Consider the following 13975-nt stretch of genomic DNA (forward strand, 5'->3'; position numbering starts at 1 on the left):
ACATATCCATTGGTTGCCTCCCACACCTACCTCAACCAGGGCCAGGGACCAAACCTGCAACTACGTATGTACCCTTGACAGAAATTGGGAGCCTTCCCTCTGAGGGCCGGCGCTTTATCTACTGAGCCAAACTGGGTAGGGTCCCAGGCGTTTTTTTACATTATTGATTTTTTCAATGCTATTGCTTTTCTCCTTTCAGCATGGACCACCAGATTATCTCAGATTCAGAAAAGAAGTTGGAGGGGAAAAAAATGTACATAGTATAGTGAAATTAATACAGTAGGGAGACATAAAACAGTAAAAATCACATCAAATCAGTTAGATGGCAAAAAAAATTTTGTATTTTCCCTCATAGCTTGATATTTTTGCTCTGGCTTCCTCATTAGAATAAGAACTTGAGGATCGGGAGGCTATGAGACAATAACTCTTTGTACCTCATTATATGAAATCATCTTTGACACTAACTCGTATAAAGACTAACTTTTAAAGGTGATGGGAAGATTTATTTTGGCATTCTGAGGATTAAGTAATCTAATAGAAACCTAAGTTTTAAATCCACTAGAGAGGAGGTTTCTTCCTCAGAAACATCAAATCACATTTTAAAAATAGCAGAGGAAACATTTTGGAAGTAACTTAGGATATGAAATGAATTCCTAAAAGAAAGAAATGCCGGTTGAAAGGATAACATTGTTATTGTTACTTATAATTATTTCCTGCTTGCACCAAGTGTGTCTGAGCAGTTGAATAATTTAAGAGTCCAATTAGGACACTCAGACAACCAGAAATCAGATATTTTTAGCAGCCAGAATAAAACCTTCAATAAATACAGCTAATGTGCTTTCATGATGTAATTCTGTTAAGAAAAATAAAATCAGAAAGATATGTTTTCTGGGGTTTAAATAAACCTGCTATGGTAGTTCATTTTCATCGTAACCACCAAGATGGTTTAATTTATACTCAGACTTGATCCTAAAGGGAAATAAATGTTTTGGGGCGAGCTCTACTTTCTCCTTTTTTCCCCCTCAATAATTTTACAAATCAATCATTACCAAAACTGGCTGCCTGGAGGTTCTTATTACAACAAATGTTCTTGCTGTAATCCTCAAAAGCAGGTATCATGCTGACTTGAATTCTAATTAGCCTTTAAGCAAGAAGAATATTGTATAGCTAATGCGTTCAGTGTCAAGACACATTAATCAAAATTATTGGTGATGCTTTTAGCACCCACGCAAATCAGCACATATTTTTGAACCCTGTGGTACTGTTTTGGGGGCAATAAAGATTGGATCTGCTTGGGGTAACAAATATCATGGGAAACATGGCTTGGTTTAAGCAGGTAATAGAGGAGTCTTTTTAGACAGGTTAAAAAATGATATCTTGTACTCCTTTAATTGATAATGACTTGTAAAAATAAAACAAATGGTAATAAATGAAAAACCAGAGATTTTTCTGTGGGCAAGAGCTAATCAGTTAGGACTTTCTGTCCACCCTTCTATGTAACAGATGTTGAGTTCTGGAAGTTTATAGGGAAACACCTGGTGAGCAATTTCTGTATGAATGAAGCTGTCTGTCTCTTCCTTTTCACCTTGACTAATAACCCCATTCCCATATTTGCTGACTCTTCTCATCTATATGAAGGACATCCTTTATGTAAATTTGACAAACTAGTGTTAGGTAAATTGTCCCAATAGTCATTTAAAAGTCAAAGTAAGGTTATCTGAAATACTTCCTTGATATGTATCAAATGTGAGTTTGAAGAAAAATTGGTCCAGATTTTCTATGGTCTTTATTAGAGTTCAGAAAGGTCAAGTTCTTAATGCATTTCCTAGACTTCACTGGCCTTTTTGTACTATAGAAGGCCAGGTTCTCTTGCCTTCTTGGTTTGTAAAGATGGTTATTGTTTGTATTATTTGGGGGGTTAAATTTTGTTTTGGGATTGTTTATTTACTTGTCAGAATACACAGAATTTAAGTTATCTCAGTAGGCTGTTTACATTTTTAAAAATAATAGCAAATGAGTAGAGCAAAAGTGACTTCAGTCAAAATCTTATCTTTGTGGTGTCTTCACTTTACCTTATAGAGTAATAGATCCAACCTTCCTATAGCTAAATCTCCTGATAGTTCGATTCATTTGTCTGTACATATTGCCAATTCATGAAAGAAAGTAGAGAGAGAGTGTGCATGCTCTCTAATACTGACACTCCAATAAAGGAATTATTTATTTCATTAGGATAAATAGAATAACTTTCAAACATAATACATATTGGTTACTGTGACATATTCATTGAGCTTCGCATTATAAGATCAAAGTTATGGCTGCCGAAACAGTTAACTGTAGTTGGAAAGATCAATGCAAAACTATCAGGCCCTTCAAAATTGGTCATGTGAATCATCCCAGCTGTAGCTGAAATCCATAGACTTGGTTTTGCATCTTTATGTGCCCTCGCTGTTTAAATGAGTAACATGCGTGAGATTTTTCAGCTGCTGCCATTTCCAGCAGTTTACTAGGAGGCCTCTATTGGGCTTCATCATGAATTCATAACATTTCTGCTGCCAACCTGGGTCTCCGTGTAGTTGCCAAAACCACAGCTTTCCCACCAGCTCAACACAAGGAAATGTGTTCAGTCTTGGTATTGAAACCTGGGTTATTTAATTCATTGGTGATGAGCTGATTAATTATGTTAAGAATAAGTAAAGGACAAAACTCATGAAACAACTCAGGGAGAAATCATATGCAATGTCCAGGACAAGGCCAGATAATTAAACCAAAGTTTTCTTCATTTTGGAATTTGATGCTGTATTAATGCCATATTATAATACCACTAACAGAGCTGAGATTTCTATTTCTCTGACAACCATTTAATCACTGGTTAGCATGTGGCTTGGGTAGCAAAATATGATGCCAACTATTAATTGTGTTTTAGTGATTAACATTTTGGATTGTATTAAGGTTCTGATAGTATTGTAGTATACATTTTATCTCCAGACTGTGGTTAAGTCATAATTCTGTATTTATTTTAAGACTTAAATATGATATTGTGGTTTTTTTTGTTTGGCCCAAGGATAGATCTAGTTGGACATTTCTAGAACCAGTGAAAACAAACTAAAAAAAATGCAACAGATTAAACCTGGATTCAATTGTTATGGCCATGATAGAGGAATATAACATTTTGAGATGCTTTTTCCTCTCCATTCTTCCTCGCCCCTCTTGTCTTCTCCCATCTTACTCCTGCCTCCTCCCTCCATTCCTTCTTTATTCCTCTTCTCTTCCTCTCCCTTCTTTTTACTTTTCTCTTCCCTGATTAGGTACTTTGAAAGCAATTACATTTTAAGATCTTTCAGTTGGCTGCCGTCACTCTTTTAATTCCCTTCCTCACACTGTCAGTGGCACCAATATGAATAGAATCCCAATTGACATTGTTCTCAATAATAACAAAAGTAAAAACCTAAAATATTACCTCTTTTGAGATGGTGAGTGAATAGAGAGAGAAAGAAAAATTTTGAATAGCTGAAAGGAGGGGAAAAATGTATGTGATACTTGAGAGAAAAACAGATTAAAGTGCTCAGAGGTAATTAGTACTCTACTTAAGTTATTCCTCTGCTTTTCATTGGTTTGAAGACTTTGCCTTTTCCCCATTTTCTTTAGACATTTTTTGTTGTCATAAAAAAAAGCACTAACACATAATAAACTGAGAAGATTAATATTGTCTAAGAAAATATTTTATTGTTTTCACTTTAATTGTAAAGCTAGTTTACTTTCTGTTTACCTGCTTAAGTCTATGTTTTCCTGATTAGGGGGTCAGCATCTGCCCTTTTCAAAGGCCCTCAGCCTTAGGTTTCCCATGTTATTCCTAAAATGACTCATTGAAATTATAATTGGGATTTTCTAATTCAGGTAATTGACTTGTAAAAAAAAGAAAAAGAAAAAGAAAAAAAAAAGCCCTGTAGATTTAGTGGTTTCTTCATTAAAGTAATTTAAGGGCTTAATTTTATTATAGTGCCAGTTTCCTCTGTTGCATCTCACTCCCACCTGTCTACTTGGACAAATATGTGTGAATAATTTCCAATTTAGCAGTCTCCTATTTCCCACTGTCCAAATGAGATTAGATATGCAAACAAGTCTGAGAATTACTTTATAGTCCAATATAATTAGTTACTCCCCCTGTTTATTGCCCTGAATACTTACATAGCCTAACCTCATTTTTGTGCAGTCTGCTTTACTCCAGAGTGATTTCCTCACTGTTTTGAGTTTGAATCACATTTCAGCTGCTTTCCCTGCCTTCCCCTGATGCAGGTTCGTTCCTCTATACTGGTTAACTGGCATGTGACTACAGTAGAGTAGTCATTTGCTTATCTATCACATTAAAGTAGGTTGGCATAGCCTCTCCGCTAGGCTTTTTAGGAGATTCTAGAGCCTTTAATCAAAGGCTCTAATCATCAGTCAAAGAGGCAAGACTTTTTATTTTTTAAAGGATTACATTTGTTTAGGGAAATTCAATAGATATGACCATTTTCTTCTTTCTTTTTCTTACAAGATGAAAACTCACTCATAGTAAATCTGTCACATTTCTACCTTACCCACTTTGGGTTTTGCAATCCTAAATGCTCTAAAAGATGGATAAAATGATATGATCACATGAGAAAATTTAGAGTTACTTCTTGAAAGAAGTTGGAGAGGTATTGAGTACAGCCCCATCCAGGTTATAAAAAAAAAACAAAAACAAACAAAAAAAAACACCGCTCACCTTGTCTATCACCAATTAGTCCGGGAGCTATAAGACTTCTATTACAATTACTACTAATAATAATGATAGCCAAAATTGCTGAGCCAATAATAAGGGCAACAATAATGATAAACATTTATTGTCCACTCACCTCATTATAGAGACAGCACTAAGGGCTTTTATTACATTATCTTTATAATAAGTCTTAACTAAACCACCAGTAATGATGCCAGAATCTTCCATTATATGGCAGGTCAAGATTCCAGTTTATAAAATCAGGCTTTAATCCAGTCTTTGACTTTGTACCACTAGTCCTCAAACACTTTGGACTCAAAACCCCTTTACACACCTACAAAGTAGGATTAAAAGAGTTTTTGTTTATGTAGGTTCTATCCATTGATATTTCTGTACTAGAAATTAAAACCCCAAAATTAAAAAAAAAAACTGATTATGTGTTAATTAAAACTGGGTATGTGCTTAATGAAAGATAACTGAATCTTTAAAAAAAGGGGGGGGGGAAGAAAAGTAACTTTTTTATTTTATTTTTTTTTTGCAAATCTCTTTAATGTCTGGCTTAATAGAAAATAGCTGGATTCTCATATGTGCTTCTGCATTCTATCTGTTGCAATTTGTTGTTTTGGTTGAAGTATTTAAAGGAGAACCAGCCATGTGCAGATAGGTAAATGGACAAGGAAAGATTATTTTAATAAAGCCTTTTCATAAAATTACGAGTATTCTTCTTTGATACTAACCCAAACTCTACAAGTGATAGTTTCTTAAAGTTTAGGTGACATGTGGAGTCTGAAATGTATCAATGATTTTTTTTCCTACTCTGTACACTAATAAGAGTAAGTTAAAAGGTTCTGCTGTAAGCTTTGAAAGGCAAAAAAATAGTCCAACCAGCTGAATCATGAGTAGACATATGCATGCCTTATTTACTTCAATAATTATCCTTCAAACCTGAGACTTCCTTCCCAGAGAGAGGATGGAGCTGTCTCTGAAGTCACTGAAGCTCTGAGATCCAATAAAAATATGCCTGTGGTCCTAAAGTTAAATATGCTATCTTCGCCTTGAGTACATTGAAATAAATAAGAATATGGATATGGTGGGTGCCTTCTTAAATTTTTCCTTTGACCATTCTGTTTAAAGGAACTTTTTATATATTTACTTGGGATAAAATATATTCTATTTTCTAAAAACAAAGAAAGGGCCACTTTAATCTGGTCACTGAGATCACAAAGCCTTATTTGTTTATTTGTGAACTATGAAACTGCATGTTTCATCTTTTTATAAACTAAGCACTAACATGAATAAGAAATACATTTTTGCAACATTTGCCTTTTTTTTCTTCTCTTTTATTAGTATGCTTTAACAGTGCTTCTATTGCTTTGCTAAATAGTGAGATCATTTTATTTCTACTTGAAGATATTGCAAGAGTCTTGCCTACATGTAAACTTTCAACCTATTAACTTGCATTATGTTTCCATGCCAGTAAGTCATTCCTAATGATTCACATTGACTTTAATACAACTTTATTTCTTGAGGGTGGAGAAGGAATGTTTATATGTATATCATTTTATTGGGAGAAATATTTTACTTGTAAATAAATGTATTCCATATGATTTTTTTTGTTTAAAGTAACAAGTTAAACTCTTTTACAAGAAGTAGAATAGTCATCATGATTTCTCTGAATATAATTGATTTTCATTTTATTTATTTATTTATTTATTTATCTATTTATTTTTAATATATTTTATTGATTTTGTATAGAGAGGAAGGGAGAGAGATAGAGAGTTAGAAACATCGATGAGAGAGAGTCATCGATCAGCTGCCTCTTGCACACCCCCTACTGGGGATATGCCCACAACCAAGGTACATGCCCTTGACCGGAATCGAACCCGGGACCCTTCAGTCCTCAAGCCAACGCTCTATCCATTGAGCCAAACCGGTCTCGGCTGATTTTCATTTTAGTCAGTTAAGAGATCCACCCAAAATTTTTTGTTCAGATTCTCCTTTCCAATGTGTGTAAGGGTATGGGGACAGGTAGAATAGAGTTATAGAAATTTCACCAAAAAAATGAACTTAAAGCATTCGTTCTCCTCCACCTTGTTTTGTTCTTAAACCAGTACCAGGCACATCAGAGCCAGAGATAAGTCAATTTGAGTTATATGCCAGTCTGATACATTTGTGGTGGTTATATCAGTTTGTTGCTTGCCCAACACCCAAGATTTTATATAGTGTATTTTTAAAATGCAACTCCAAGTAACAAAAAACAAATGTTGAAATACCATTACCTTAGGAAAAAAAAGCATCAACATTAGCAACTGCTCCAGAAAGAATTCATTGTGGGGTTGGGGGAAAAGGGGAAGAGAAAGGAAATATGGGAACAGAGCCATTACATTTTTTACTTTAAAACTTTATTATTAATTTTAGGAAGTTAGACTATCTTACATTTGAACCCACATTTTTAAAAAGAAAATAAAATTTATGGCTAGTCAAGAAAATATGACACCAAATACGTAATGTCTTTTCCAACACCAATTATCCAACTCTGGTTCTCTTACACCAACTGTCTTACAACTCAATCCTATTGTGACACTAACTACTCAGAGTTATCATCAAATTCTTCAGGTTGAAGGGCTCAGTCCCACAAGACTGCCCTCACTTCAGATGTGAATCACAGGAATGGGGAGCCCCTGGTTACCTGACTTCCATCTGACTTAACTACAGATTTGAGGGTACTCACAACCTATTCTGACTCTAGTTTGATGATTTGCTAGAATAACTCAGAGAACTCAGTAAAATGCCATTCTTAATATTACAGTTTACTGTAAAAGATAAAAATGAATAGCCAGACAAAGAGATACATGGGGTAAGATCAGAGGGGTTTGGAGCATAGGAGCCTCTTATCCCCATGGAGTTGGGGTGCATCATCTGGCCAGCATGGGATGTGATCACTAGCTTGGCAGTTCTCCAGTCCCCTTTGCTTAGGGGTTTTTATGGAGGTTCCATTGTAGGCATAATGGCTTAAATTATTGGCCAGTGGTGATTGAACTCAGTCTCCAGCCTTCCTCCCCTCTCTGGAGACTATTAAGGTATGTTTGAAAGGGGCTTGTCAAGGATAACAAAAGATGCTCCTATTACTCTTATCACTCAGGAAATTCAAAGGGTTGTAGGAGCTCTGTGCCAGGGACCAGGAACAAAACCAAATATAGCTTTTAGTATACCACAACTGGGATTCCTCTAAGTGGAGAAGAGGTTTTGGAGGTAGGGAAAGGAGAGAGGTTTTCTCTGTATGCTGAACATTCCTGAATCTCCTCCCTAGCCACATCTAACATTCAGATATCTATTGCTGCATATCATTATTACCACTTCCCCCAAAAAACTGGCTTTAAACAGCAAACAATTATCTCACAGTTTTGGAGAAACAGGAATCTGTGCAAGGCTCAGCAGGGTGCCTCTGGACCAGTGTCTCCCATGAGGGTGCAGTCAAGCTGCTAGGAAGGGCTCTGCTCTCACCTGCGTGGAGCATCCCCTCCCAAGCTCATACATGAGGTTATTGGCTGATCTCTGACCTCACCACTCGGACCTGTCCATAGTGCTATTCACAGTATGGGAGCTTGCTTTCCCCAAAGAAAGTGATCCAAGTGAGAGAGAACAAGAAAGACCCCCTGGAGGTGGAAGCCATGGTCTTTTTATGACTTAGCCTCAGAAGTGATATCCCATACTTCTGCCAAATTCTGTTAATCAGACATGTCATTAACTCCAGTCTGCACTCAAGCAGAGGCCATTACACTAAGGCATGAATGCCAAGAGGTGGGATTGCTTACACCTATCTTAAAGGCTACCTTTCACACTCACCCAAACATAATTAACTGGACCTGGTAAATGGTAAGAACCACAGGACAGCAGATGAGAAAGGAAATTATAGAGACACTAGAGGCCCGGTGCATGAAATCCATGCAAGGGTGGAGTCCCTAGAGCTAGCCAGCAATTAGGGCCTATTGGGGCCTTCCTTCCCCTGGCTGCTGGATGAGGCCTTTTTTTGTTTCGTGCTGCCCCCTGATGGTCAGTATATGTCATAGTGAGCAGTCAAACCCCCACTCGGTCGAACTCCCGAGGGGACCATTTTCATTTTAGCCTTTTATTATATAGGATGGCCAGTGTGCTTCATGGCAGCTCCTGCATTGAGCATCTACCTCCTAGTGGTCAGTGCCCATTATAGCTACCAGTCTATATATATATATATATATATAGATTTATCTGGGTGGTTTGCCACATTTACTTTCTAAATCTTTGCTCAAAGCATTCTTGTTGTTCAAAACCTATTTAATATATTCAGTGGCTGAATCTCATCAGGAAAGCTGTATGCTATCAAAGAAGTAAAATTCCAATAGAAGGAAATCAGTCTAACTTTACTCACTTACTGTCTAGTGATAACAATCTCACTTGCCCATCTCTTTAAAGGGTGAACCAGGTTTCCTTGGTCCTCAGGGAGAGCCAGGCTTACCAGGCTTACCAGGAACAAAGGTGAGTGGCATTTCCCCCTTCCTTCCTTTCTGAAATTTTCTGTCATAAAATCTTAGTCCATTTGTTGAAAGAAATGTGGGATAACTTTGCCATTTGGGTGACCTTACCTTTTTGCCTCATAAAGAACAAAAGCAGCCTATCACCCATTCTAACACTGCTAATGGGGGTCCCCGTGCAGGGGTCCTCAAACTTTTTAAAGTGGGGGCCAGATCACGGTCCCTCAGAGAGCTGGAGGGCCGGACTATATGAACTACTAATTCCTACTGTAACACCTCGGCTGCGCTCACTGCCCAAAAAACCTGGCGGGCCGGATCAGACTCCTCTGCGGGCCGCATGTGGCCCACGGGCCGTAGTTTGAAGACCCCTGAAATAGAGTAACAGGAAGTTAATGTTAGAAAGCCTTGGGCAAGACAACAGGAAGGTGGGCTATCTCAGTGGTTCCAGTCGTCCCCCAAATTGCTCCTAAATTGATGTGGTGCTATAAGCTTCCTGGCCATATGGAAAAGTGGGGGAATTCTGAGGAGGGGAGATAGAACTCATTAACCCCTCCTCCTTATCGCTGATTTTAGGACAAACTTGTAAATCAAACATTATTATTATTCCCACATCACTCCCTGGATTTCAAGGAGTACTGATGTCATAGAGATTCCTAAGTGCCTCATCCCGAAAGGATCCATCCTGAATAACGTTTGCAGAAAGATCCTGTAATGAAAACCATCTCGTGATCTTCCATTTGGCAGCCCTAGAGAGGGCTCTAAAAGCACAGCCTATATGCCGCCAAATAAAAAGTTATGTTGCTGCGGATACAGTCAGGCCTATCGTTCTCTTTTTATCTGCCCAGCAAGACATTAAAAAGTACAGCTCCGAGGAACTTTACTCATGACAGAGTCATGAATCAAAGGAGGGGCAAAATGAAATCAAACTACATTTTTTTTTTTTTTTAACCCATAGCCGCCTTTGCCTCCACGTGTATTGCATTCGCCAGAAATAAAACAGGCTCGTTTCCGGGAGCCGGAGAAATGTGTTCGGGGTCTGTTCTGACAGAGGCATCCTCGTTCCCGCTGCTCAAGAGAAAATAACTCTAATCCCAGTAAACGGAAACTATGCGCGGCCCAAGGGGCACTGGGTCCAATGTATGCAAAATTGCTGTTTTTCCAAGCAATTTCATTTTCACATAATGAGCTGTCAGACTTATTAACAAAATATGAGGAATGAGGAATGCCTGTTTTAGCCTGAACAGACTCACACAGAAACACACTTTCAGGAGGGGATATTTTTTTTTTTGGGGGGGGGGGGGGGAGGAGAGAACGAGAACTGAAGAGAGAGAGATACACAGACAGAATGAGAACTGAGCATTCTGTGTTCATATAAGAGCCGGTGTATGTATTCAGGCTTGAGCTTCAGAGAAGGAAAGCAGTTTGGTTATAGGCTCAAACCTCTGCCTGGTTGGTGCTTCAGAGAACCAGGCTGGAGCTAACTCATCTCTAAATGTCGGTGGCATTTGGTTTGCTAAGCAAGGAAATATAGAAGAAACATGGGCTGTAGAGAGGGGAGTTCAGCCCTAAATATCTCTTCTTTAGTTCACCAACCTTAAGCTATTCCACAGTTTCAAAAAAGATCCAGATGCAGGGGCCATAAAATCTCATTAATTACTACTCGTGAGGAGCCCAGGCTGATTTTACAGACCAGATAATCTTATCACAGATACTACTCTGAACTCCCAATAAAAATGAAGAATGTTCTGTACCTGTTTTGTATTTCTACAAGAAAGGATGTAGATAGGATATTCATTTTATTAGAAGTATTGTGAAGTTTATTTTTCAGTTAAATTGCCTATCATACATGAATTTGGTATCGTGACGGAGAAGCCATGATTATTAAAAAATTTCCTCCAGCCGAACACTAGTTTTTTCCCCCCACTTGTTTGGGTAATCTGGTTTTGTCCCACTCGATTCAGATTAAAAATATAAATTAATCTGTGTTTTACCCCCAACACCGTGAGAGAAATCATAATGAGAGAAGCTCTGTGATGGCACTTAAAAATCTGTTTATGCATTGCTGTGTCCCCAGCATCTGCGTCAGTCCTGGGAGAGACCTACAGCAGTCTAAAGAAATGGAGTGCTATTCTCAATAATTTAGAATACTTTGAGTGATACTGTTTATTCGTTAATTCAACAACATTTTGCCAGACTTTATTTTTTAGTGTCTGAGAATGAAAACTAAATGCAGCAAAAATGGTCTCTACTCTCCTGAAGCTTACCTTCCAGGATGTGTGAGGAAGGGTGGGAGGAGAGAAAGAAGTGAACACATAAATAATATAATCCCAGAAAGTGACAAGTAACAATTAAGGGCATTGTCATCTTTTAAAGTGATTCTACATAAAGATACAGCCACTCCACTCTTAGGGTATGTAACAGACACATGATTTTCTAAGGTTTCCGTTTTGCCCTAAAACAAGCTTACAGTTACTATTTTGGCATTCTTCTGTAAAATATTAAGAGAAATGCCAAATACGGTGCTTTTTTTAAAAAATAAAAATTCCATATATTACCCGAAGCGCTTGAGTCTCTGACCCTGGGAGAGCTCTCGGAGCATCTTTCCCGTCTGCTGCATCCCTCACTTCCCTGCTTTCTCCCGCCTTCTCCACTGGCCCACTCTCATTGGTCATGCTGAGCAACTGCCTGAACTTCTTTCGTCCTTGCACTACTCCATCCCCCCTCACCTGCAAAACCATAACAGCTTCCCACAGAGGGACTGACACAGATAAAGGTCTTGGAATGGAAAGCCCTGTATCGCCCAGCTAACACCGAACTGAATTCAAAGCCTGTTGGAGTACTGAACGCTGCCCGTCATGCGGGAAGCCAGTCTGCTGCACTCAGGGAGTATAAGACAGCGGCGTCTCCCTGGAGGGTGACTGGGCAAACTTCTCCTATGTTCATACTTTTTGACACAGCAATTCCCCGGCTACAATTTTTTTCCTTAGAAAATGACTAGAGATATTCAAAGGATCGCATACAAAAATATTTCTACAGAAGCTGAGCGTTGAGCACAGTTTTAAATTGCAGCTCTTCCTTTTGAAAGCTTTGTGACTTTGAGAAAGTTACTTACCCTCTCTGAGCTTCAGTTGCCCCGTCTGTAAGACTGTGAATGTGAACACCTTTCTCATCTGCCCTGTGGATTGCATAGGAAAATGCACGTAAAGTGTTTTGTGCAGTTCCTGCACTCATTCAGGGCATAGTCATAACAGCAATACTTATAAAATAACAGCCTACTCATCCTTCAGGACATGACTGGAGTCCCACCCCCAGGGGGCCAGTCTGGACCATTAAAAACCCCATGGGTTTCTTCTTCTCTCATGTATGGCCTTATGCTACCCGTGAATTCTTGACTGTTTTGTTATGTGGACCTTGTCTAGGCAGGTCACTGGCTCCTTGGGGGCAATGGCCATATTCATACCTCACAGAGCTGTGGAGAAAGTGAAGCGGTTATGCCTATGTGTCATGTACTACATTTATAAGTTATGAGATCAGTACTATAATTTTCCGTATTTTACAGAGGAAACTGAGGCTTTGGGGACTTAACTAACTTGTCTTAAGACCCAGAACTGATAAATAACAGGCCCAGGATGTGGGATTACAAGAAGCCTGGCCACTATGAAGTGATGAGTTATGGCCATTACAAAGCCTTAACCACTTTGCCATGCTGCATCCCCGTAGTAGTGAGAAAGTGGCCACAGAATGAAAACTGTGTGTCTGTTCCTGACTTGAGGTATCATCGTGGTCCTTATCAGGTCCCTTTGGAGGTCTTCCATTTACTAACGTAGGCGTCTGACAGGCATGTACCAATTCATGTCCTTATCTACCAAATGGAAGTGATAATACAGTGGGTTGAACAATAGTTTGATTAAATTAGGTAATTCATGCTGTGATTAATACAGTGCTGGGTACATGATAAATAAATGGCAATTATATGCTTTCTTTAATTTTATTCAACTTACTTACTAATCTACAGGTACCAGCTGGGGATAGGGGGAGAGAGAGGAGAGTTGCCATTTATGGTTTTGCATTTTGTGACAGGGTGAGCGAGGGGAGGCAGGGCCTCCCGGAAGAGGTGAGCGAGGGGAGCCTGGAACCCCTGGACCAAAGGTCAGTTATTCTTACGTTGGAAAATAACGTTCTTTGGTTTGGAAATGTGTGCCTCTTGATTTAGAACATAAACTAAAATTTAAAATTCCTCAACAAATATTATTTTATTGAAATGCACAAATAACTTATTGAAATACACACCAATTGGTTCTTTTAAAAAAAAAAAAAGGAATTTTACAATTTAACTTTCCTAATTTTCTCTTTTCAATGCACAAAAGTAGTAACACATCCAAATGTGAAGGGGAGTCACTGTCGTTAACACATTCCCACTCAATGGGTATTGAAACATATGAGAACATGTTGACATGTGTTGTATTTAGCTTTGATGGTAACTTGATGATAACACCTTGAAATTTATTTGACTGTTCAGTCTTTATTCCTCTAAACTTCCTGCAAACTAATATGGTAACACTTTATTTTAATAACCCAGCCGAGATACACAGGAAATGATTTATTCTTTGATGAAAAGGAAATTTATGCTAACACTATTGAGACTAATGAGAATCATTCACGGAGCTCTTCCCTGCCCCTGGTGGGAGGGCAAGTTATGTTGGAATGAAGGTTGCCGGGGAGACCA

General features: G+C 38.4%; 1 protein-coding gene across 1 annotated transcript in view; it reads left to right on the plus strand.

Moving 5' to 3' along the window:
* Positions 1-13975, plus strand: part of COL25A1 (collagen type XXV alpha 1 chain) — a 459898-nt gene that overhangs the window by 393504 nt on the left and 52419 nt on the right. The window contains exons 20-21 of the mRNA XM_084880782.1: positions 9191-9253; positions 13330-13398. Coding sequence (XP_084736908.1) covers positions 9191-9253; positions 13330-13398 — 132 coding nt within the window. The remainder of the gene's footprint in view (positions 1-9190; positions 9254-13329; positions 13399-13975) is intronic.

This window comes from Pipistrellus hanaki (genome assembly GCF_964339955.1).
Source record: "Pipistrellus hanaki genome assembly, chromosome: 1".
Lineage (NCBI taxonomy): Eukaryota > Metazoa > Chordata > Mammalia > Chiroptera > Vespertilionidae > Pipistrellus > Pipistrellus hanaki.